The sequence below is a fragment of the Antrostomus carolinensis genome, unplaced genomic scaffold, assembly GCF_000700745.2.
Source record: "Antrostomus carolinensis isolate BGI_N321 unplaced genomic scaffold, ASM70074v2 scaffold2125, whole genome shotgun sequence".
NCBI classification, from domain to species: Eukaryota; Metazoa; Chordata; class Aves; order Caprimulgiformes; family Caprimulgidae; genus Antrostomus; species Antrostomus carolinensis.
In genome coordinates, this window is record NW_010318224.1 from 9,205 (window position 1) to 35,861 (window position 26,657).

The window sequence follows — 26,657 nt, forward strand, 5'->3', positions numbered from 1 at the left end:
GCCTGTATGAATTTTACAAACAGTGACTTCTTTTTGTTTTTCTCTGCATGATTTTCTTGGTCTAGCTATGTGCTTATCTCTCCAATTGAATATTTCACTTTTGTTGCCTTCCTTTGAATTTTTAAGTGTGTTAGGCATTATTAATTTGTTCTTTCTGCTCTGAAATTGTGAAGCAGAGTATTTGGGGTGGTCTGTAACCTGAATGCTTTCAAAGCTACACCTCAATTATTGTCCCTATGACAAATGGCAAGACAGCATGAGATCTTAGATGAGTGGTATTTGGGGGAATTTTTGAATTAATGGAATGGTTTTGGTTTATATATTGAATTACTTTATCAAAGAGAACAATGCAGTAGGTTTGTTTTGTTTTTTTCCTGAGAGCTGAGTCATACTTTATTCAGGTTTTTTCCTAAAAGAATATAGTCTGTAATAAATCTCTAGGCAAAGTGATAAACATGTTATAAGGAGTCAAAGGGAATTTTTTTCCCTCCTACTGAAAATGAGTCAGCAATTAAATTATCTTGAAAGAAAATCAGGACTGAGTTTGTTGTCTGGGTTTAGCAAACATTTACATTTTAAGGAAACATTTATACTAACAATGTTCAGAGTGATAAATTGTGTAAGTGTTCTCCTGTATAGTGAAGTGTGTGTCAGAATCTCTCCCTAAATGTCTGTCAGTCTGAAATACTTGATCAGAGCAGCTGAGATTTCTGATGGTTTACCAAAACAGACAATGTCCTCAATGTAAATTTTGTTTTTCTTACAAGGCAAGATACACTGAAAACCTCGCTGTCAAGTGCAATTGCCACGTGAAGGAGGTTAATCCTGTTCTGGATTTTGTGGTTATATCATACACATGGTGAGATGTGTTAGTGTGGAAAGGCTTGGCAGCAGCATTCTGGTGTAAATAGGAAAACTCATTCATATTTTCAGTCTTGCTTTGGTCAAGAAGGGGACTTGCTTGAAAATACTGTGGAAGGGGAATAGGTGGCTCTGCTGGAGGTTGCTTCAGGCTGAAGGAGCCTCCTTTATGTGTCTGCTTGAAACACCTTGTGTTGAATGTTTAGCTCACCAGTTAACAAAGCAGGACAGACTGATGAAAGGAAAGGAGCGCTGAAAGCGTGTGTGAATGTTGACACGTTTGACAGGTGCGTCATTGAAGCTTAGATGTTAACTGCTCAAAAAGCTTTGCCAAGGGGATCAAGTCAGGCTGCGTCTGCAGGGTGTGTAAACCCACATTGACTACTTCAGAGCTGATAGTGGTGTAATTGCAGCAGCAGTGACACTCAGCACAAGCTCTCGGCCCGAGACTTGGGTGCTTAACCTTCACCAAGGTTTGTGCTGCCATCACTACGCTCTTTTGCTCAGGCAGTGACTAGTTTGAGTAAATGTACACAGCCTGGAGAGTAAATAGACTCTTCATCAACCCAAGAAGTCACTGAGCTGTTTTCCTGCAGTCTTCTTTAAAAAATTCATCTTCTTGTAAAAAGTAGTTATAAAAATGAAAGAGGGTTAAAGCCAGAGGAATAAGATACAAGCAGAGAGAGAGAGAGCAGGGAAAATGCTAATGATTGTGAGGAGATTGGTGCTTCAGTTCTCTCCATTTTCTGTCACTGTAGATGAATTCAAAGTGTCTGTGCTCACCAGACTGTAGCTTGCCATTGACTTTTGAGATGCTCTGATACGCATTCAAGCTTACCAACCCCATGTGTCTGAGAACACTCGCTGGCGGGAGCAGCAGGATGCAGCCGAAATCCTTTCTGTAGGATACAATCTATTGTGATATTTCGTTGGCTTTTCCAAGCTGATTCATCCACTGCTGCCTAATTTAAGTTATTGCTGAATTGATGAGGCAGAAAGCATGATTAATTTTTTTTTTTTTAAATGCTAAAAAAATAGTGTTTTCCTGAAATTTTCTGAGGGATTGTTCTCCCCAAAACACCAATGACAGAAATGAAATAGAGTGAAAACTAATGATGGCAAAACCCCTCGTGCATCGAGTTGAAACTTCCTTAAAGAAAATTAAGCATGTGCACAAAACTGAGAGGTCTGATAGCAACGGTAGTTAAACAGTGAAGGAAAGAACCAGCTGCTGTGATAAGGATGTAGGAAAAGCCAGGCTGTAGTCATGGAGGTAGTGGACTATCCTGGGGCAGAAATGATGCTTTTAGATAAATTGCTGGGAAGAAAAATTCAAACCCAGTTCTGTCAATGTGAACCTATGTGATTAACTGTGTTCCTGTGATTCTTGATGTGAGCAAACACTGTTCCATTGCAGTCTAACTTAAATAATGTTTAACTAAGCATAAATTTAAAACTAAACTTAAGTTACCTGCAACCAGAATGACTAAATATGTAGAAGTGGTGGGGAGCATTGTTCATCACATGAAATGGGTTTACTGAAACTGGGAGGAAGTCGGGTGTGATTCCCCTTCACTGGGTGCAAATAGAGTGTCAGGGGATGGAGATTTGGACCCCAGAACAGCAACTGCCTGGTTTTGTGTCCAAGAAAGAAGACAAGGCAATAACTAACAAGGCAAGGAAGCAGTTAACATGATGTGAGCACCATGAAAAGGGAGAAAAAGTGGGAAGTGGAAAAAATGGGGAAGGAGAAACTGTGTGTTGGCTTTTTTCCTTGTAATTCTGCATGAAGATATTTGCTGTATAAAAAAGTTCAGTGAAGATTTCGGTAAAAATGATTGCACATCAAAGATACAGGACAATATGTTGTCTTACTAGGAAGTCCTAAGTGACATTTTTGGTGATCAGTGCTTGACCTGAACCTGGAAGTGCTCTTGTGTTCATTTGCCTGCTGTACACTTCTGCACTGATTAAAACCAGCAGCACCAGATGGAGCTGACCTGGAACAACGCTTCGTCGTGAACAACAGCGTTGGTGGTGGGTGCAGGAACAGGATCTTTAGAGATGATGCACTTGTGAGTTGCCAACAACTCCTGTAAAATGCCAACACTGTTGTACAGTGTTTAGCATAAAAAAGAAAAACAATGAGTAGGAATAGGCACTATTGAGACTACGAGTTACAGCGCAAATGTTTATTTGTCATTCAACTCCAATGGAAAAATAATAGTACTTTTGCAGTATATTGCAAACTTCCACTTGAAGTTACTATAATGTTCATAGCGTGGTTAGATGTTTGGAACATGCAGTGCTCAGCTGAATATTTTTTGATCTTGCAATTATTGATTGACTGCAATAAATAAAAAGAGATTGTACAGCAAGGCTCAACTCTGCATCGCAAGTGCTATCTGCATTTGTCAGCAGCACCAAGTTTTATGTATATAGCATTACATTTGTACTGGATTGTTTGCTTGCGAATGTTTAGTCAATAGAAAACAAATTGTGGATGTCAAATAACCTTCAGCTGTACAATAAACTTGAAATGTTGGATGAATGCAACAGTGTCTCTGAAAGCCACGCTGCCCCAAATGGGGAACTGCCCAAGAGTGACTTCTGCAGAACTATAACGGCTGGTAACCTGGGCAAGGAACAGCACGTCTGCCGTTGCACAACTGCTGGTTAGTCTCTATTTTTTTTCTTTCTTCTTTCCCTTTTCTCTTTTTTTTTCTTTTTTTTTTCTTTTTTTCCTTTCTGTAGCTCAGTTATCATCGTTGCACGCAGTGAAGTACTCTGGAAAGGAGAGGTGTGACAGTCCAGAGGGATTTGTTGCCACTCAGAAAAACAAAGGTGGCAAATAAGAAGTCTGGTGTAATTTGTGGTGAGACACTGGAACAGGTTGGCCAGAGAAGCTGTGGCTGCTCCTCCCTGGAAGTGTTTAAGGCCAGGTTGGATGAGACTTTGAGCAACCTGGTCTAGTGGAAGGTGTCCCTGCTGCTGGCAGGGGGGTTGGAACTGGATGAGCTTTAAGGTCCCTCCCAACCCAAACCAGTCTGGGATTCTATGATAATTCTCTGTCCTCAGAGAAAACTGGAAGTGTGTGCTGACCAGTAAGCTCAGCCATTTGTCCAGGAAAATAAAATGCTTGATGCTTCCAAGTGCAAGTTTGGTCTGCCACTGTTGAATATCTGTGTAAGGGCAAATTTTGCTCCTTGAAGATAAAGTAACCTCCAGTTCATGAGTCAGGAATTATTTCTATTCAACGTGTTTATTAAAAGAACTGTAATTTATTCCTTTACTTCTGGGTGCCTGTTACAGAAAAACTGTATTGAAGTATGTTTTAGAGTGTGGGGATTTTGTGGTTTGATTCTTTGTTTATTATTAGGTTTGGTTTTTGTTGTTTTGGGGTTTTTTTAATCAAATTCTATTTGAAGAAATAAAGAAAAACTTTTTGCAGCCTAAATACATGTCGTGGTGGCAGACTCTTAGATTAAGACTTTCTGTAGTAACATTATTGTGGCTCCAATATGATGTCATGATAGATGAAAATTAGTACTCTTAGGAAATAACCATGAAGAAAAATGGACAGCCATATATTTTTATTTTTCCATACTTCTGTCTCTAGAAATCATGACAAGGAAAGAAAGGTAGAAAATGACAGAAGTATGACATAAGTTGTTTTTGGGTTTTTTTAGATTTCTTTTTTTGTCTCCAAAAAGTTTATTTTATGTATAGTTTTGCTTGGTTTTTTTTCTGATCTGTTTTTCAGATTTCAACTATGTAGGACTGAACTATTGCTGTCATGTTTGACACTTTAAATATCAAGCAGAAAGCTTTGTGGCATTAATTTTATAAATAGACCTAGTAGTCAAAAATAGTCTCATTGATAATCAGCTTTGTCTGTCTTAGTTTGGAATGGTCACGACACATTTGTGTAACTGGAAATTTTGCCGTACATAAAATTTCATCGTTTTGGGAGCTGATCTGTGATACAGCCTCTGAGTAACTAGTTAATAAGAAATGTGTGTTTGTTCCTGTGTTTTCCTTGAATTGAAATTTTGCTGAGTAGTGGTTAAGAGCAAGTTCTGTCTTTTTCACTAGAGCTTCTCTTTGCCTACTCCAGTAGTTTCGTGTTTCTCCTGCAAATTGATGACTTCACTCTGCAATTAATCTTCAATTTCCTCTACCTGGATAAGACACAAAATAGCAGACACTGTACTTTGCTGTACTGTTGGTGTTAAATAGGGAGATGGTGATTCCTGCGTCGGACCTGAAGTATCTCTGCAAAGTTTGTGGTGTTCATTGGAAACAAAGCTATTCATTTACTTGGCCTGTCTAACTGTCATCAGTAGTCTGTTTACCCCAATATGCTGGAAAAAAAAGTGCTATTTACAGATACAAGAAATTGTTGGCCAAAGGAGCTTCTTGTTTGCTTGTTTATTTTTCAGCAATTTTAATTTAAATTCTTCTCAGTGCTCTTTTAGGAGTTAAGAAATTGAAACTTTAGGGTTTTTGTTTGTTTCTTGATGAGTTGGAGCCCTAATTAGGGAATTAGGTCTTCCATGCTACTGCTCTGAAGAAATACAGCACGTCCTGTCGCTGTTCTGATCTCATGTGTGACACCAGATCCTGTTTCAGTCCGGCGTAGCTCCACGAGAGCTGACCATCTCTCAGGTTTTGTTGACTGTATACTTCATCGGTGTGGTTAAACATTGATAGCTGCATTTCTGTGTGTGGAAATGAGAGCATAGGGACAGGGACTCTGGCAAGTTAATGAATACTGCCGTTGCAAAATCTATGGTTTGGGTTGGGAATTTTTATTTTATTTTATTTATTTTGTTCAGTTTTAAGTTGATAGCCAGTGGTGGTAAATACAATTTTATTTTTCAGCTCTGTTACAGACCTGGGGTGAGTTGGACCTAAATTCAGAGCAATAAGTCAGCTATAAATGATAAAGATCTAATTTAAAATCTATGAATGAGTCCATTTCCTGCATCTGACTCCTGTGCCCTTCCAGGCAGACTTCAGTCCGCAGTTACCTGCATCTGGCAATTTGGATTTCATAGAATCATAGAATGGTTTGGGTTGGAAGGGACCTTAAAGCTCATCCAGTTCCAACCCCCCTGCCATCAGCAGGGACACCTTCCACTGGATCAGGTTGCTCAAAGCCTCATCCAGCCTGGTCTTAAACACTTCCAGGGAGGGGGCATCCACAACTTCCTTGGGCAACCTGTTCCAGTGTCTCACCACCCTCACAGTGAAGAACTTCTTCCTAATATCTAATCTAAACCTCCCCTCTTTCAGTTTAAGCCCATTTCCCCTTGTTTTGTCATTAATTGCCCTTATGAAAAGTCCCTCCCCAGCTTTCTTGTAACCCCTTCAGGTATTGGAAGGTCGCTATAAGATCTCCCCAGAGCCTTCTCTTCTCCAGGCTGAACAGCCCCAACTCTTTCAGCCTGTCTTCATAGGAGAGGTGCTCCAGCCCTCGGATCATCCTGGTGGCCTTTCTCTGGACTTGTTCTAACTGGTCCATGTCTTTCTTATGTTGGGGGCTCCAGAACTGGACACAGTACTCCAGGTGGAGCCTTACAAGAGCAGAGTAGAGGGGCAGAATCACCTCCCTCACACTTTCATTTTGGAAAGCAGAGTGTCTCTGTGGCCATCGTACAAATCATACCCCCAGAAAAGAAAGTAATTTGGGTTAAAATGTAATCATTCATACCTAGTAGAAAGAAAGTAGTTGTCATGCTGTGTTAGAAAATAAACCTTCATTTGTTTTTACTTTTTATGGACATTGTTTCAGGGGGTTGTTGTGTTACATAGTTTATTGTCCTCGAGTTTACATGCCTTGTAATCACTGCAGTGTGTATCGTGGTAGTGCAGACAAACTCCTCTCCTGTATGAGGAACGGTGGGGTCTGTCCTGAGCCACATACACGGTACAGGTGGTAAAACCACTTTAAACTCAGTATCTGAATAGAAAGAATGATGTTAATACACAGTTGCAGAGATGTGTGACCTGCAGTTGAGATCTTGGTTTTTTGAATGCCTACAGCTGGTCCTGACAGCGGCTGGAGCTCTGTTGTGGTGGGGTTCATTATTTATTTATTACTTTGTTAGACATAACTGCCAGGCTGTAGAGAAGGGGATTACTGTAAATGTAAATGTTTGAAGTTTAAATTGCATTTCCTGCTTGGTGACTCTGCCATCTCTCTTTTCTCTTTCTGTTTGGGCGGGAGCATTTCAAAAGGATGAGTCTGTTGTTCCCCCAACTTAAAGCCCTGGACGTTTTTGCTCTTAACGGTGTCCTCTCTTCCTTCCATTCTCAGCAGAAGCAATTTTCCCCTTCGGAAGAAATACAACTGGGTTGCTTTGCACAACAGCTTTGTGATGGGAGCAGTAGCACAGCCGCTGCTGTCTCTCTGCAAGAGAAAGAAGGAAAGGGAGCAAGTAACCAAGGAGCGCTTGAGTCTTCTTGGGGGGAGCGGGGGTTGACTGATATCTGCAGTTCATTTGTTAACTTTCAGAATTGTACAATTAAATAATGTTTTGTATGGTTTTCAGAAGGTGTTTGTAAGGTGAGCCACATCCAGATTCCTCTGTGTTTTGTTTTGAATGTGTGCCTGTAGCTTCAGGCTTCCCGGATGGTGACTGCGGCACCGAGCCGTGTGCCTGCACCTTGTCGGGTTTAGCAACCGGCCCCTAACCATGGCCTAGAGCTCACTTGGGTTTTAGTGCCTCTAGTAGTTTCCTTTCAAGAGCTGGAACTGTGAAATGAAAACCACCTCCTCAGAGCTGAGCGTCGCTTTTCATTCCTGGGAGGTGTGAAGCGGGCGGTGGGGCAGCTGGCTGTGCCGGGGCTGTGCCGGGGCCAGCGAGCTGCTCTCCCCCAGGCTGCGGGAAGCAGCTTTGCTAGCAGCATCACCCTCTCTCAGAAGTCAGTGGGGAGTGGAAATGTAGGCAAACCCTTTCTCTTTAGAAGACTTCAGCAAGAGATCAAAGGTAACTCTTTAGCCTTGGGAAGCATTTTTGCTACCTGGCTCCGTGTGTGCTCTTTCTTTCCTGGTTTTGATCCAGCCACTTTCCTAACTCATTTGAAGCTTTGCTCTCAGCATGTTGTCTTTGCTACAGGTTTCTTTCCTTTTCTGGAGAGTACTCCTGTGCAGTTGGCTTTGCACTAAACCAGGTAGGGGTTGCTGGCAAGAAAAACTGATGTGTTGGTATTTAAGGTGATAAATAAACAAAATTATGATTTCAATAAAAAAGCGACATCAAAATTTCTTCAGTCCTATATCTACATATACCTTTTATCTGATACAGAGTTGAACAGATTAAGTTCTGTATTGTGTAACACTATAAGCCCTCATAACCAGCAATCAGTAAAACAGACCTCTGTTTTTTAAAGGTTTGTGTCTGCTCCTACTCTAAATCATCATCAACTCACCCACAGTGGCATTGAGCATCCAGCGTTTCACCACTGTAAGCTCTAGAACTGATTCCACCTCTTTGCAAATCTAAATATTTGATGCTGCTGAAGTCAGGTAGCCTTTGTACTATGTTTTCACTACTTGCTTTTGGTAGGAAGCGTGTTGGGTGTGATACATAAACACTTCTGGCGGATCAATATTTTACGTATCTGGTCTGTGCTATATAGAGGCTATAACTAAAAAGAAGTGATTCAGCTTTACACAACCGAGTTGGAACATGTCCATAAAATGCTTTTGCAGAACAGAAAGGGAATTGTGTTGAGGAACATGATTTGCCCAGTGCATTGCAGCACGGAGATGGATTTTGTTCTGGCTCATCTATCATTTGTTTCTGCTTCTTACTTGAATTCTGAGGTGTTCAATATAAAAGTGCCTGGCACCTAAACCAGACCTACGCTTCTTGAGGTGCAAAGAAGTGAATACTGCACGTGAAGATGAATATTACAGGGTCAGTGGTTGTGTGGGATCTTTATAGCATCATACAATAGTGTTGTATGGGTTTTTTTTTTTTTTCCAATAATAACCACTTTGTAATGGTCTTTAGGTGTCTTGTGGACTTCCTGCTGTTCCCTCTTTTGTTGCAGCACCAGATCAAGTGCTAAAGTGGTAAATACTGAAAAATAGTGTGATATATGTGTGCCCTTGAGGATTTTTACCTGCCGGAAATAAGGAACATTTTATCTTATGATCAGTTATTTTTCTATGGATTGTGGTCGTCTTCTGGCAAACTTCTCCGAGTATAGTCTGAAAAACCTTTTTTGGTGAACGTGCAGAACTGAAGACAGGAAAGATAAGGGCATCTAATTTTTAGCTTATGGATTTTTCTGTGCTTTATTCTTCCATAGTTGTTAACTGAGCAGCTGTCACTTTGTTTTCTTTGACCTTTGGGAACTCGGTGCGTTGTTGTTCAGCCTTCACACACTGTTCCTGTGCCTGGTGACTAAATTCCCAGTGTTTTGGAAAGAAGCACCAACAGAAATAATTCTGACACTGTTTTTTAAAAAATGTCTTCCTTTATTGTGTATACAAAATTATGGTTTTCTTTGGCAGATTGATTGTTTTCTACTGAATTCCCTGCCAGATGCACCTCTAGTGCTGTGAAGATGTCTATTACAGTTTGATGCTACAATCTAAGAAAACTTATCTTCCCTTGCTGCTCAAAGGACTCTGGTTGTCCTGATGTATCACGGGGCAACAGCTGAGCTAATGAATAAAGATATTTTAAGAAAAAGCAGCCCCAAACCTCAGAGTTGCAGAACGGGGTGCCTTAACTGTTAGTGACATACTTTATCTTCTGTTTTATTTTTAGTTGCTCTTCTACAACGGGTAGCAGAATTGGAAAAGGTCAATGCAGAATTTCTGCGCACAAAGCAGCAACTTGAGCAAGAATTTAATCAAAAGAGAGCAAAATTTAAGGAGTTATACTTGGCTAAGGAAGGTAAGTTCTCAATTCTCTGAATTATTCTTAAGTTTAATTAAACTTGAGCTTCAAATAATCCCTGTGTGAAGAACAACCATTATAATGCCAAATACTGCTCCCCATTTGCCTATGCACACCACATACTTTATTCTTTTTTTCTTTTAATTTGATTAAGGATAATGAGGATTTAAGGGAATTATCTTCCAGTACTGGGATAGTCGACTGCATATCCAACATTATTGTTATTTTTGAATTGCCAAAAATGAAAAAGTGAGAGTAGTCTTTTAAACAGACATATATTAAGAAATAAGAGACAAGCAGAGAGTAAAATTCAATAGGTGGCTATTTAGCTTCCTGGAATGAATTTTTAGAATTAATTTAAAGATTTGCCTGCATGGATAGGAGTCAGCAGAGCAACTTGATGTAGATGCAGAAACACACCACCACTGAGTTTTAATAATAACATTCTGAAGTCATGATGTGCTCATTCTGTCTGAACAGCAGCTGATCTGGTAAGTGGAAAGACATAGTCTAGATGGTGTGCTGTTTGTACTTTGTGGCTAGCTTTTTTATGTAGTATTCATTTGTCTGAAATTTCCATCTGAGGTAGAATGTAAGCAGACAAACATTATGAAAGTTTTAATACCAGCCAAGGGCATCTATTTCAATAACACTCTTTATAGGAAAATCTGAACCATATGAACTCAAGTATCTGATGAATTGGAGAGTAGAGATAGCTGCTGTTCTGAGAGCCAAATTGATTTATTTCTAGTCATGATGATTTTCCTGTCCTTAACATACAAAAGCAGAGCCAAAAAATAATGCATTAAGACTGCAGCTGCTTGTATAAGCTTATGAGAGCAGAAATACAACAGGCATAATGAAGATCAGATCATACAGAAGGCCTATTTTGTTGTGTTTCTAGCAGCTGAATAAAAGGAAATTTAAAATACAAGACACTACTGATGACATCAGCAATAATTCTCTCTTTTTCAGAACAGAACAGTCAAAAAATAGAAAATAAAAATAAATTTTGACAAGGGAAAAAAAATAATACAACTTCCACATGTACTGAAGTGAAAGGATACCAGAGAATATACAAGCTATTACTTTTTTTCCACCGCCGTGTTTTCTGAGACCCTTTCCTAAATGTACATCTGGACTGTGGCAGTCCATCCTCAGTACTGTAATTTGAAAACTAAGTAATATAAATGCTACAAGGTTTTGGGTTTTTTTTAACATGAGGATTAATGCTCTTTTGAGTACCCATGAGCTCTGGGTTCCATATTCTCTATCAAGGAGTAAGATGTTGGGCACCAAGATTGATTAAGCATTTTAGTAGTGAGGGAAATACATGGACGTAGCTTGCTGTTTGTTGTACGCTGTCCAGATGTTTCTGCTGAAAGTGATTGTCATTGACATTGGCTATGTGGGCCTATACTTTATACCTAAACTACATTTTGTGTTAGTGCTTTTGGAATGAATTGTATAATAAGTGAGCTTTTTACTTCAGATTAACTGAAAACTCAGGAGGATAATGTGAAACTAGTTTAATTTCTGTTTATCGTTGCAACAATTAGAGAAGTAGTGGATGTTCCATTGAATGGATCCCTTTTTTCAGTAGAAGCTTAGTTTTAGCAAAGCCATGGTCAAGAGCTGATTAGGCTGCATAGTTTTCTTATTTGGGCTCCACATAGTGGTTCAGAGAGTGTTTCTGTTCAAGAAATATTAAGTCTTTTATCCAAATTCAGGACCGAGTTGGTGCTAAAAATGGGGGAAGAATTGTCTTCCTGTCTGCTGTTCTTTCCCAGATTCATTACCAGAATGAGATAAATAACAATGAACTAATTAAAAGCACAGTTTACTCTCATCAGGTATATTGATTCAGAGGTTATATCTACAGTGTCTACTTCAGGGCTGCATCCATGAGAAGGTACTTTTTTAATAAAAGGCAAGAGCAAATGAAGTCAAGCAATAATGTTCCCTAAAGATAACTGCTAATGTTTGTTCAGTCATTATGGGTAGATGCTTTAATATCAGTGCTTCCTTCACCCTCTTGTTAAAGCACTGTTCTTTGCAATAGCAACTATGGATGTTCTCAGATTGAATTTATTAATCAAACTAAATGGAAATAATACTTCTTTTCAGAGGACCTGAAAAGACAAAATGCAGTGCTGCAAGCAGCCCAAGATGATCTGGGACAATTGCGGACCCAGCTGATGGAAGCCCACGCTGAAATGGAGAACATCAAAGCTATAGCTACAGTATCTGAGAATACAAAGCAGGAGGCTATTGATGAGGTGAAGAGACAGTGGCAAGAAGAAGTAGCTTCACTACAAGCTGTTATGAAAGGTAACAACCAGACAAGCTGCTGCTGCTGAGATCAGACACCTTTTTAGTAGGTGTTTAGTGATCTGTGCCTGCTCCTGCACAGAATATGGATAGCTGCTTTACATGGCTTGGCAAAACTGGGCTACAGAAATGACAAATAAATAAAAAAAACTGGGCTACAGAAATGACTAATAAAGTGTAGTTCCTGCGGCTGTGAAAAGGAGTTTGGTGGTTCTTTTCTGTTAATATGGGGCTAGAATTTAAAAGGAGTTGTGGCAATGGGAACTCCCACATGTGTGCAAAGCATTTTTAAGGGACTCTGAATGTAATACTTCATCCTTCCACAAAGATAAGTATAATGCATGTAATTTGACAAGTCTGAAAACAGCTTTAGGCTGACGGCATGATTCTCTTCTCTCCTTCTGTGTAAACATAGTTCTGCTGTCAGAAAGTTAAGTGTCCCTCCAGTACTACCACATGGACTTTTCCCCAGGCTAGTGACTGAACATGCTGCTCTGTACCAGAGTCTTTTGTTTTTCTTGATAGTTGTGAGCTATTCTTTGTTATGTTTGCATGTTGCACAGCTGTTGAAGTTTCTGAGACAAACTGTGTGCAAGGAACACAATGCAGGATGTAAACTGGGGACAGGCTGTTGCCGTAACTGGCTGTATTCTTAAAGGTTCACAAACAGGATCACACTACCCTGAACCTACAGCATGTTGGCTGGAGGTGGTTTTTCCATCATGTGATTATGTTTTTCCCCCAGAAAACACAAATCTTCCTGTATATTGAGTACACAAATATCTGTTTATTTATGATATGCATAGATACATGAACCTAGATCAAGGCTCAGTTTGCCAGCTGCAGCACATATGTAAACAAAGACAGCTCCTTACCTGAAGGGGTAATACTAGTAATAGAGAAATGAAAACTATGTGAGAAGTTCTCTTTCCTATGCATTTTGGTGTAAATAAGTAGGGTTTTGGTAGTTTGTTTGGATTATGTGCTTGGAGATACAGAATGTGCTGCTAAACAGGATATTAGACATTTATGTTGTTTTAAAATTAGGAGTTAGTTTTGGGGACTTGCTTGTTTGTGTTCTAGTGATGGTACAAATTGAAATGCAGCTCCTTTGGATCTCTTGCTTATGTAGTTGGATTTTGGGGCAAGAGTCAAAGGGCTGAGGGAGGAAGGAAGAATTCACTGTTGTCCTAGCTTTGATCAATGATTACAAATCATTGACTGATTGAAGATGGAGTTCCGAAAGCTCTGGTTTTTAACTTGCATTGAAAATAAGTTTTGCAAATGCTGTTTTATAGAGACTGTTCGTGACTATGAGCTCCAGTATCATCACAGGTTGGAGCAAGAGCGAGCTCAGTGGAATCAATATCGAGAAAATGTGGAACGGGAAATAGCAGAGTTAAGAAGGCGACTGTCTGAAGGTCAAGAGGAAGAAAACCTAGAAAATGAAATGAAAAAGGTATGCTGAAATCTGGCTCTTCAGTTTCTGTTTCAGGATACACTTGTGTTGTTATGCATGAGTTCATTTCTACGCCCTGCTATAATTCTTCAGAAATACACATAGCCTCATTCTGCCAACTTTCAGCTCTTTGTTCATGGAAGTCATCATGACCTAATCCTGGATTTGAATCCATAAAGGTTTTGTACCTGATTATGTGGATTCAGTAAGAGAATTAATTGCACCTGAGAAGATGGTAAGGTTTGGCATACAGCTTGTGAAAGCAGGAGGCCTTGTAAAGTCTCTTGGTATAACATCAAATGAACTCAAGTAAAGCCTCCTTTAGATTTTTCTGGATTGACTGCAGATTTGTAAAACATCCTCTACACTTCTGCACTTTTATTCCTTTTCTCAGATCTTATAAACTTATTTTGAGGTTTTTAATTGGCACTATATCTAAAATGTCTTTCATTTTTCTCTAAGGTAAGCCATGTTTGTGCAACACAGTACTGCTGACTTCCTAGGAAATGCAGGACATTGCTGCCATAGAACAACAGACTCTAGATAATGAAATATAATTGTCCTGGAGTTTCGAAAGGTTTTGTTATTGCTGAAAGATCTGTGACTTAAGAGAGTTCATAGAAGTAGACTGAGATGCCTTGTATTGAGTTTGGATTTTTAAAATTTTGTTGAGTTTGAAGATTTGGTGTATTTCTCTGTGAGGCAGGAAAGAGATTGAACTTGTCATAATAGGTCAATGTTTTGGAATCTTTGTTTATTGTATTATAAAAACTTGTGTTTAAGTCAGTTTGTCTTCTCAGCAGGCTTGTAGTAATCTTCAAGGTATTCTAAGACCATTTTTATGTAATAAATGATCCTATGTTCAATAAAGAAAAGAGTAGACTAATGTCTGATAATCTACCACATCACTTGATTTCCTTGTTTCTGCTTGCTGTCAGCAGAAGAAACAGTATTGACTATCACAAACATTCCACATAATGAGTATTTTACCTATTTTTACTATGTTATAACAAGCAATCAGTACTAGTGTTGCAAAATGGAGCTATTTTTCTGAGACTTATAAAGAGATTCTTGAATATTGCTAGTTGTAGTTGCTGTCTGGTATTCAGTGAGACTGCTTTTCATGTAGTCCTGATTGATAAAGGCAGGAGTCAGAGTAAAGCCTGTTTGCCAATATTCTGACTATGGAATTACTGCCACTGGAATTCTAAGACATCAGCTGTTTTTAAGAGAAGATTTTAGCTATATTAAGAGAAAAAAGACTGATTGTGGCTGGAAGGAAGGTTCAGAATTGGATCAGTGTGGTGACTCTTGCAGAAACAACCCAGAAGATGCAGAGTTCATAGTGAAAAGTCCCAGCAGTGCATTGCCAACAAACTGCCAAGATGAATGTTCAGAAAACATTTTCTCTCAACTGAGAGTGTCTTTCCAATAACTAAAATCTCAGGACTTTTTTTTTTTTTTTTTTTTTTAAATCTGAATGTACTGATCACTTAACATTTGGGAGTTGCAAGTTGCTCAGATGACAGCAGCTCACCTGAACTTGGTGGCTTTCCTATGTGCCAGTTAGCATTTAGAAGTTTAGTATAGCACATAAATAACATTTTCAGCTATACTCATTTAAAAGGGAAATAATTATCCCTTGTAATCCTAAAGGAAAAGGTGATTGGTTTATTAATCTGTGATTAATATGAGGCTCGGAAAGCTTTATAGGCCTGTGAAGCAGAGGAACATGTACTTTATGTAATAAATAGGAGGAGGAGGGGGAAATCTGGTCTTCAGAGTGCAGCTTGAAATAATTGCTTAAACTGCTTTGCATGGGTTTTTTAATCTTCTTTGTCATTAAACCTGTGAGTTTTTTCCTCAAGGAGACTAAGAATTAGATCAAAATTAGGAAAAGGGCATTCAGTTTTATCTGAAAACAAACAAGCAAATCCCAAGCCCATAAGGAGCTGTGTTTGGCTAGCAAAATAATGAATATTCATGCCTCACCGCTAGTGTGAAAAGCAGAATTTTCATGATCATTTGGGATGTGCTATTTGAAGACTTGTGATCAATTCGTCATGCAAAAGGCATTTCCAACCAACGATGTTGTATTTATCCTACATCTTTATATGCTCCTTTATAAGGATGGATTTTATTTTATTTTAGGGCATAAACTTGGAAAGAGTTTTTCAAAAAAATCTTCATCTTCTAGCCAGTTCTAAGGAATCTCCAAATGTCTCAAAGGAGTAAAAAAGAAAAAAAATCCATACTTTGTTCTCTCATTTATAAGTAGATGCTATACCAGCATGTAATATATCACATTTCTTAAAACTAGCAGAAAACCATACCATTGTTTAGCATTCTCAATAAGAGGTGAGAAGAATGGACAGAGCAGAGACAAGATTGCAAGCCATGTGTTTCAGTCCAGGCCACTAACCTTGACTGGACAATATCTCTAATATCTCAGTTCAGTTGCGTTCAATTTGGCTATAAAATCCATTTTAAGCTACAAAGAAAATCCATGGAATTTAATACCAGGTCCACATAATTGCTAATGATTATGCTTCTTGTCTGCATACTTTTTAGCCTGAAAGAGATGAAGGGTAGATAACAAATGTTGCTTCCAATTCTGTAAATATCTCTTTGAATTAAAAGCTTATTTATTTGGTTGAGTGTACAGTTTTGGTATGGGTGCTATCAGGCTTCCAGTGAACATGTTATTTATCCTGGTTTGAGAGCACTTAGATTGGGTGGGTACTGTTTTGATAAGCATACTATTTTGAGCTGTGTTTACTAGATTGTGACTACTTTTCCAGAGGTATCCCAGTCTAGCCTGCAAACTTAGAGCTCAGCATTCTTTAGCATCCTCGTATCAGAAAGTATGTCTCGTAGAACACATGCGCTTTTCTGAAAGCAGCTGGTTTGCTTTTCCATCTAAATATATTTCAAGTTTCAAATTGCCAAATCTCTATAGAAAACTTGTGTTCTGTGATTATTATTTTTTTTATCATAAAGCAACAATTGCTAAGAAATCTATGCTGAAAACTGTGTGTGTGTATTCTATAAATCTCCCCAGCTCAAAAAAGTTAAATACCTCGTTCTCATGATAAGTGTGCTTACCTAGTGAGTCATCTGTCAGAAAATGTATTGGTGATTTATAAAAATCTCTCTGTTGTTTTGTAATACCAGGTAAGTTTTGAGTTGTTTGTTATCACAGATGCTAAAAGCAGTCTAGCCATAGTGGTGTGTGCTTCCATGCCAGTTCTCTGCTCAGTACTGGACTGGGCTCTTTTTGGCGATGAGTCTTGCACACTGGCAAAATTTGGCTAGTCCTTTTTATTCAGACCTCATTTTCCATTCAGTAAAGGATTTAGTCTTCAGCTGGAGCTGTGGTGAACATAAAGACTCTTCTTAGCACAGTTGTGTCAAACTCTGAGCAGCAGAAGTCTGCAGAACGAGTATTTTGCATATAAAGAGAGTCAGAAAGGACCAACCTCCTGTTATCAACTGTACGCATTAGTCAGAGAGTGGAAATGGGAAGGGGAGGGTAATCTGATTTCTATGACAGAGTTGTCCATAAAATCAGATCTACAGCAAGCTGCTTTCATAGTTAATGATAAAGAGCAGTGGAATAGAGTTAGATGAACTTTAAATGGTTTACTCCTACTTTAAAGAGAGATTCTCAAATTTTGTCTGTGCATTTTCCACTTGTCTTATGTTTAAGGAAGAGATTCAGGTACAGTACTTGCCTGAGATGTCTCCAGCCATGTTCTGCAATTGTTGGTTGGAGTAACAGTGAAGGACGTTCAGGATTGCTGTAGCTGTCTGTCAGGCTGGCAGTGCAATGTTTTGTGTGGTGACTTGGACTTATTTTTAGCATGTTCTCTGTGTGGAGTCATCTTCACACTCTGGTCTGCAGATCTCTTGCAGCATGTTCTTGAGCTGCTGTGCTGGGGGAAGCAGGTTTTGCTGGGGCAGAAGCAATTTGGGTGCTTTGTTTTTGATTAGGTGATGAGTAAATGTAAGCTGATAATGTGCAAAACCTCGGGCTTTGACATTCAGTTAATTTGGCAAAAGGTTAGAAGGAAATAAATATTTTTAAGGATCACACCTCTGAAAGAGTCTGAATAATGCCTTTTAACACAGGAAATGTGATGCTGTGGCACCTCTCGCCACATGTGACAGTATCTTTATGTAGCATTTTTCAGTCAGATGGATACTCTCATTTTATTAAAAGTTTGAGTGGGATCTTTAGCATCTATTTGGCAGTTTCTGTAATTATACTTTACTCAAAAGCAGACCCAGGGACCAGCACTCACTTTGTTAGCAGGTACAGGCTGCTGTGGGTGTTTAGCTCAGTATCACACTGGCCTTTAATATGAATCCTTATTCCCACCAACCCCCCCACCTTTTTATTTTTCTTTTTTTAAAAAAAGAAGGAAACATTTGCAATATGTTGCAACCATAGTGTCAAACTGCAGCTCTGTTTGCCAAGCAGTAAAACCTGGAGTAATTTTTCTGTCATGTGGGATTTGATACAGTTTTGTCTTTCCAGTTGGTTGCTGTTCAACAGTCTGATTTTGCTTTCAGGGAACTTTCTGACTGTTTCTCTGAACTGGTTGGTCCCAACGTGGACGCATTTGTTGCTCTGTATTTAGTGTTGGACCATGTGAAATCAGACTGGTGATGAAATATTCCTGCAGTTGTGAATAATTAGGCAAAAGCTTATTCAACAGTCCTAAAAATGTTGGGCTAGCTTTAGTCCATGTGAGCCAGCTCTAGGTAGCATTAAATTAATAGAACTGATAAAATAAACAAAATATAAAGCAATCTTTGAAGTTGAACTCCTGCTCCCGGCTCTTCAAAAAATGTGACTGATGAGTTGCTGGCTGCAAGTGACAGGGTATGTATGTGTGTGTGTGACACTGTCACATGTCCCTGGTATTGAATTCACTGTGTCATGTGATGTCCCTCACTCTCCTCATAGATTGTATTTGTACTCTTTGGACAAGCAAGCTGGCAGTGACAAAATGTAGCAGAAGTGACTGAAACATGAAGATTTTTAACTTTATTTTGTCCATAGAATTTTCTTTAATGCTGTTTAGAACCCAAGGGCCTGGTAAAATTTGTATAATTGACATGTATTGCAATATTATTTTATTTTGTCTATTAATTTTAAGTTTAGAAAACTACAATGGTTAAAAATATTGTCTATTTTTCTTGAAAGTCTTGCTCAAAATACAGTTGTCAATAAGCTTGCCAGAAACTAAAAGTCATATGAGCAGCCTCTAAGACCTGCATTCTAGTCTAGGCTTAAACCAAGACATGAATGTTATCTTTTAGCAGATGTCAGATTAGGAGAAGTGTCATCTTTTGAAACTGCAGCTTTGGGGGACAGTTCTCTGCCTGCCCTCCCCTGCTGAGTTCCTCCAGTAAAAGACAAAGAACAATTGAGCATTTTGAGCCTTCCTACATCAAACCAACCCAAATTATGTTGCTTAAATTCTTCGTGGCTTGAAGAATTTCACTCTGGTGAATGTTTAAGTGTTCTGCTTGCTATTGTGTTGTCTGTGGGAGCTGTTACTTTCACTTGGACAGTTTTTAGAGCATCCATGAAGGAAATCCAGAGCATTGAAGAAATGAGAATGTCGGGGGCACCCTTTGGCATGTGCAATTCTGAATTTGAACACTGATCGCTATTCCTCATTTTAATTCTCTCTATTTTTAGCTAGCTCTTCCTCTTTTTTTTTTCCTTATATTAGTCTTCTCATTCTGTTGTCCTGCTTTGATCTTTTCAGAACTACTTTTTGAAGAAATCATTGGGTTTTTGATTAATTGTCTGTTTATAGTTTTGAAGTATATAGTACAGTAACACCAAAAACTGATGCTACATCCGTAGTAAATTAAGGTTGAAAAATGGTCTTCTGAAACAGAACAGAGCTACACTGTGCATTATTGTGCAGATCCTTTTTCTTTTAACTTCGTGAGTAGGTAAATGAATGGCCAATAACTCACCATGTTAATCTTTTTATATGTGCTATGTGGCAAGAAGTTGCAGGAAAATTAGGCCTTTAAAAACAGAAAAGTGTAGGTATTTTGAAATGCCTGATCTGTAAATTTTCTCCCCAGTATCAAGAGCGATAGATTTACTGACATTCTCTTTAAAAACAGATATTCATAGCCTAATCCATACATGGATTTAAAATTTAGCTGCCTTCTGTGAATGGAGTAATATTGGCCTGTTGTCATGGGGATGACTGCTGAACTAAATAAATAGCAATACGATGAGTATTGAAAGTGGAAGTTTAGTCAGCTGTTTTTGTTGGCATAGAGATTTTCTCCAAATGTCTCCAATAATAGAAACTGTTGTGGTGAAAACTATGATAATGTGTTATTCATAATTTATTGCATTAACTTCAGGCCCAGGAGGATGCTGAGAAGCTGCGTTCGGTTGTGATGCCCATGGAGAAGGAGATTGCAGCGCTAAAGGAGAAACTGACAGGAGCTGAAGAAAAAATTAAAGAGTTGGAAGCATCAAAGGTGAGGTGGAGTTATAACTGTATCCTGATTTGTATCTTGCCTCATGCTAGTTTGATGCAGATAAGTAAACTCAAATTTATTAAGAGAGAGAAAGGTCTGTTGTGAAACTCTTCATACGCAATACATCTTTTCTCCTGTAGCTCAAATAACATATTTGGCCCGTATATGTTTTCACATCTTTCTATTTTGAGGATTGCATTACGTGTGTGTGATCTGTGTTTAGCTTAAATTGCATGACTTCAGGTCTACTAGTAATAAAAAACCCACCAAACGATCAAAAAAACCCTAGAAAAATAGCTTTGTACCTCTCCAGCAGCCTGGCCTTTAGATTGGCATGCTTGCACCCACAAAAAGATTTGCATTTGGCAAAATTGTTTTAATCTACTTCCATCCAGCATCTGCTATATTTAATTTTCTAATCCTGGGCATAAAACTGAGGCAATATAACCAGAATTTTTGTATCTAAAAATTTAAGCAAACCTCAGATTCATAGAAAAGGTCATTGCTGGTCATTGCTGCCAAGAAATCAATGATTTCTTGCATTCTTGTATTCTTCAGATATGTCAGAACCTCTATTGAACTTTCTTCTCAACTGTGAAAGGTAAATAATACCTACATCACTGTAAGGTAGTTGTATTTAATGTACTGGTTTATGCAGAAATGAAGATGTCTTTTGTAACAGATATTTTATCTTGAAAGTCAAATAGGCTGAAATTGCAAAATAACTTACCATGTGGATGTTTTTAAGACATACAAATAAATACCTTCCTTGTCTTCTGGGTTGTTTGCATTCTCATTGAAATAGATGCTCAACACTTGCTGGAATTCTTCCCTCCCACCCCCTCCCTCTTTTATTCCAGCTAGGAGGTCTGCCTGGGATTTGGGAGACCAGTGTAAATTCATTTAGTCTCATTCATTCAGTCTCATAAATTTTACTAGATTGAGAGTCCACGTTTGAGTGTTTTCCTTCTTCATAGGTGCTTTGTGCTTTATAGGTCAAATTTTTGAGATTGAAATGTTCTTGGAATAATAGTTCTCCAAATAGTTCAGTTTTTTCTCTTGATGAAAATAATATTTCCTTTTCATTGCCAGGACGAATTTGGGAAGATGAGAAAATGTGAAACTTCTTTTCTTGCTTACTTGCTCTCAAAATGCACACCCCCCCCCCCAAAAAATTTTTTAAAAAAAAGCTTTTCTTAAGAGTAATCTAGAACTTTTCTTAGAACTTTTATACTGAGTTTGGTTATAAAAACCATAGGTCATTCTTGTTGTTCCTGACAGGAACTTGTCTGTTCCTGACAGGTGAGGCCTGAGTAAAATTGATTGTTTCAGGAGTGGGAATTGTGTTGGTGTCTCTCAGTCCTCTAAAATCTGAGCATGTGATTCTAAAACATAAGCACAGATCTCTTGGGGAAAAAAAAGAGAAAAATAATTTTATCTGTGTTTCTAGTTTATTGAGGGGTTGTTTTTATAGAAGTCTCACTTTAGATGGTGATTCTTGCCAAAGAAAATAACTTAGGCCTTTAATTCTTACCTGTGGTCAAATCCACTTCATTGTTCCTTCTGTCTGAAGTTCCTGATAGTCCTGTTTCAAGTCACCTTTTTAACTTAATGGGAAAGAATTTCTGTTTTGTATCTAGCAAGGAGATGTTTAAGCACAGACTTAGGAAGTTGTTAAAGTACTTCAATCCACAGCACTGTAGAAACGCAAGATATTATTTACATCATTTATATTACCAGACAGGTATAAGGACTGATGTGCAGAATGAGTGATCTGTTGGCTTTTCTGCTGGTCAAGATGAAATCCCTCAGATCAGCTTGAGTCATGTCATTTTGTTTGTCAGTGTTGAATATTTAGCTGGATTAGTGAAATACTGTGTTTCTTTTATCTATCTCTCTCTCTCCACCTCCCGTTCCATCCTTCCCAAAGGCTGTTCTCTGGGAGTCAGATTTCTCCATTTTAAAGGCTAAAAGGCTAGCTGATAAAAGACTTGGTGAACTCTCCCCACCATCAACTGCAAGTTAAAGCCAAAGGGCTGTCTTGAACTTTGAGTTGGCTCTGTGGCTCCTGTATTGTGTTGAAGCAGAACAGCAGCTCTGTGGAGCCAGTTAGGAATTGCCTGAAGGCTTTTGTTTCCTTTAAAAGAGAAACTCCTGTGATTACTGACTCAGCAAACCACAAAACTGAATAGCGACCTAAAGAAATCTTTTAACCCATTCCTTGCTCCAAGAAGGGATCCATTTCTACAAGCATTATGTTTGGCAGATGTCATCAGATCTTAAAAGGTTCTCACTGGAGACCCTGCAGTCTCTGCAGGACATTCATTCCAGTCCTTCGTTCGTTAGCTTTGCTATTTAAAAAAACAAAAAAGAAAAAAATCCTAATACATTTCTTCCGTCTTTCTTGATGTAATTGCTTTTCATTGACAGATTTTCTTTTCTTTTTGCAGCAGTCTTTCATGGGTTTCAATGGAGGTTTTCTCGTCTGTCCACAAGTTTTCTCTCTTCTTAGGCTTACCATCTCTGGTTTAGTTCAAGCTTGCCTCATAGTCATGTTTTCTAACTACTGTTATTACTCTATTTTGAACCTTCTTCACATCCTACTTAGCTGTTGGATTATCAGCACTGGTTCAAGGATTGCTTCATTGTCTGCTCTCCTTAGACATTTGATTCTTTAACCATCTCTGTGCTCAGTGTCACTGCTGTTGTGATCCAGCTTGTTTTAACTGATATACTGATATGTTTGACTTAGCAGAATTTTAATGAGTACTTTATTCAGAAATAAATACAAGTACTACTTGCACACTGGTAGTTTAATATTTGTGATTTCTAGAAATAAACCTGTCCTTCGGCACCTGTACGTTACCTGAGCAGACAACACTATAACTTCTATTAAAAGGGAAATGCTTGAGAGTGTTCCTCCACTGAGATAGTAGATTTCTCTCTTTTTATTCAGGTTAAAGAACTGAACCATTATTTGGAAGCTGAGAAGTCATGTAGGACAGACTTAGAGATGTATGTGGCTGTTCTCAACACACAAAAATCAGTCCTGCAGGAAGATGCAGAGAAGTTGCGGAAAGAACTGCATGAAGGTACCTATCTAATAATAGTCCTTTTGACTCCTACATTAAGGATGTAAAAACCAACGTAGCTGTTAATTCTTTTCTGATTTCTTATTTGAATTTTATTTTTAAAAAAATGTGGGGGGAGGAAGCAGTACTTTTAAATGTGAAAGCTCTTAAAATATTTACAGAAGAGTTGAATGTGGAGTTATCTTATGACAGAGATAAACAACAGAGCCATTCATTCTCTCAAGGAATGCTATTGAATTTCTGCTAAGTTCTTACAGTATTGCAAGCTTCCTTCTTATTAAAGTGATTTCACTGGTGTCTTTTATTTGTGTACAATTATGAGCATTATTGCCATAATGTACTGATACATCTCCCTCAGGTATGTCAGTTCTGAATGCCTGGTGGTGGAATGGATGTGTAAATGTTACACGTGACAGTATGTTGCAGAATCACTGGAGAGGAATGAAAAGCAACTTTCTGTTGAAATAAATAGGGACGTAGAAGAGTCTTTTGCAACCAGCGCTAAAAAAAAAATAAACTTTTAGGAATCATGAATGAAGTTAAGGCATTAGTATTCTAATTGGGAAATCTTAAACTGTCAGTAATACATCCCTAATCACAGGCCAAGTTTGGGAATTAAGAAAATGTCTTATTTTGTCCTAAATAGTTGTTGAACAAAGCCTGACTTTTCTTGTTTAGAAGAATAATTACTTTTATTCATGAAAATGCTTCTCTTTGGAAAAGAGGTTAAAAAAATTCTAGTTCAGAACGACTCTTTATATTTTTGAATAGTCTGCCATCTCTTAGAGCAAGAGCGACAACAGCACAACCAGTTGAAACACACATGGCAAAAAGCCAATGACCAGTTCTTGGAGTCTCAACGTTTGCTGATGAGGGACATGCAACGTATGGAAATTGTCCTGACCTCTGAGCAGCTCCGACAAGTTGAAGAACTGAAAAAAAAGGATCAGGTTACTTTCCACTTTCCCTTTTTTTACTTGTTTGTTTGCTTGGTTGGTTTGTTTCGTGGGCTTTTTGAGTTTGGTTTGGGGTGTTGGGTTGTTTTGTTTTGGTTTTTTTTAATACTGTAGATTTAATGTGGTATAACAGGTATGGAAATCACATGTTGGAGACAAGTTATTTAAGTGTGTTAATATTTCAAAAAATGATAGCTGACAGTTTTAATTGAAATTTTCCATTTAAATGACAGCTGACAGTTATAGCGGAAACTCTCCATTTGAGTGAATATTTTAATATTAATGTATATAGTAACTTTAAAAGTAATGTTGCCAGTATTGTTAAATGAAAAGGCAATAATATCCAGAAGTTAATCTTGGAGGAGGAAACAGTCATCTATGACACAAACCATCTGCATTAAGGAAGTTAGGATAACAAGTTTCACTTCTTTCTAGGTTTTCCTGATACAGTCCCTAGCTCAGGCATAAACCAAGAGCTTCATTTTAATTTAGCTTATGCAAGTGATTGTGTACTTGCTTTATGACTTGGTGTTCTATGATGTCTTTCTTTTGATTCTTTTTCCATATGTTATATTATGTTCAGAGTGATCAAGGCACTTCTTGTTTTTATGTTTTGATGGTCATGATTGTATAATGGCTGTTAATGGGGCCATTAGTGATGCAAATATGTTATCAGGTTCTCTACAGTAGCCAGTGTAACAGCTGTTTTTGTTACTTGGTAATCCCTTCAATAAGTATTTTTATGTAGGTAATATGTTCTTTGAATAAAGTTATTCTAGAACATGAATTGGCCACTAAACTTGAAAAGTAAGTTCTTATTTAAGTCAGTTTGGATACCTTGTGAAGTGAGCACTGGATTTTTAACCAAAAGAGGTCTTATGGGATAAATACTGGGTTTTTAGCCAAAGTAATCTTTTCCAGTGCATTCTTTTGTAGCTTAGTTTATCATGTAAACTAATGTCATGACTACTATGGCAAAATTGAATCCTGCTTGTATGTGTTCTCTATTGACTGCTGAATTCTAGGAAGAAGATGATCAGCAGAGGCTTAGCAAGAGAAAAGAGCAGAAACAAAAAGATTCAGATGATGAAACGAAAGCTTCGTGTTCTCTAGCCCAAGAAGAAACCCTTACCCAGCTCTCTAATGAAGAGGTAAAACAAATGGATAGTTCAAAGCAACTTTGTGCACTTGTGCATTCCTCAGAGTGTTGATTACAAATACAAATGCAAATTCAGTGCCCTTTATTCCCAGTAGCTTATAATTCTTATTAAGCCATGAAAAATCTTTGGGGTTGCACTTGAATAAATAAATTCTAATAAAGATTGGAAGACAATACTTTACAATCCTGAGAGGTGCTGTTAAAAACTGTAATTTACCTTTTGCATTCTGGATGTTAACTGCTGATAAATTCTCTTAGGATTTATAACCACGTTCTAACGCACCTAAATGTTCCCGATTAAACCAATTATATCTGAACATTCAGCAAGTGTATTGTAGCTACTTTGCTGACCTACTTGTTGAATTCTGTGCAAAACTTACACTGGTTAGACACTGGGATCACTGATTGTGAAGCTAACCAGTTGCTTACCATGTGCAAAACAGCATGATGTATGTGTCTGTGTGTATTAAACTACATCCAACTGTGCGAGTTGAGATTTTTGGCCACATCTTTTCAGCAACCAAAAATAAGCTTTTTTTTTGGCCAAGCCAGTAGCACCAAGTTTTTGTGGAAGCTGCTGAAGCTGTTATTAGTAGGCTCATTATAACAGCCAGAAAAAGGGATGCTGCTGGATGTTATTAGCAAGTCTTTTGGGTGTTGTAGATAGTCACACACAGGGACAAGCTGAAACTGTATTTTGAATTTGAGTAAGCTTTTCACTTGTGAAGAAATGAGTCCAGTGAGCACACAGGTTGGAACTTGGAAACAGTATCAAAATGGGCAATTACTTATCCTTTCCCACTGCATTTTGCTTGTTTACCTGATTGTCTGGCAGGTTCCATTTTGGTTTTGTAAGTCAAAACAGAGACAAATTAATAAAAACAAACCAAGTTTTGTGCTATAGAAGCTTATGTAAGAGACTTAGGGATTTGCAGTGTCAACCAGTATTTTGCCTGTTTTATGTATCCCTTTTGAAGGAAATAAAAGTGAATACTTCTAGACTGTGCCCTTTATTGTTATCAGTGATTTGTAACAGTGCAGAATGCAGAAAGATGTTCAGAATGTAACATCTAAATGTGGCTGAGATTTAGTTCTACCCTTTATCCTACAGTAAGGATACCACTTTTTCTATTTCAGATACTGTGGTGTATACTAACACTTCTGTATCCAGATATGAAAAGGGCATCTATTGATGGTGAAGAGAAGTTTTATTTTGTGATGTTTGCTTTAAACTCAGTTCCTTGCATACTCTTTAGTCCCTTAATCATAACATTTATTTAATTCTAGGAATTATACATGATGGAGAATTTTACATTTTGAGTAAGGTTATAGTTTTCAGAATGGTTTTGCTTA

At 38.1% G+C, this 26,657-nt stretch overlaps 1 protein-coding gene across 1 annotated transcript in view; it reads left to right on the forward strand.

The window, feature by feature from the left end:
* Positions 1-5,747: 5,747 nt before the first annotated feature.
* LOC104525600 (rab GTPase-binding effector protein 1) overlaps positions 5,748-26,657 on the forward strand; it is a 34,347-nt gene continuing 13,437 nt past the window's right edge. The window contains 8 exon segments of the mRNA XM_010168802.2: positions 5,748-5,763; positions 9,651-9,779; positions 11,910-12,113; positions 13,412-13,572; positions 19,978-20,097; positions 23,054-23,189; positions 23,961-24,139; positions 25,171-25,296. Coding sequence (XP_010167104.1) covers positions 11,981-12,113; positions 13,412-13,572; positions 19,978-20,097; positions 23,054-23,189; positions 23,961-24,139; positions 25,171-25,296 — 855 coding nt within the window. The 5' untranslated portion in view covers positions 5,748-5,763; positions 9,651-9,779; positions 11,910-11,980.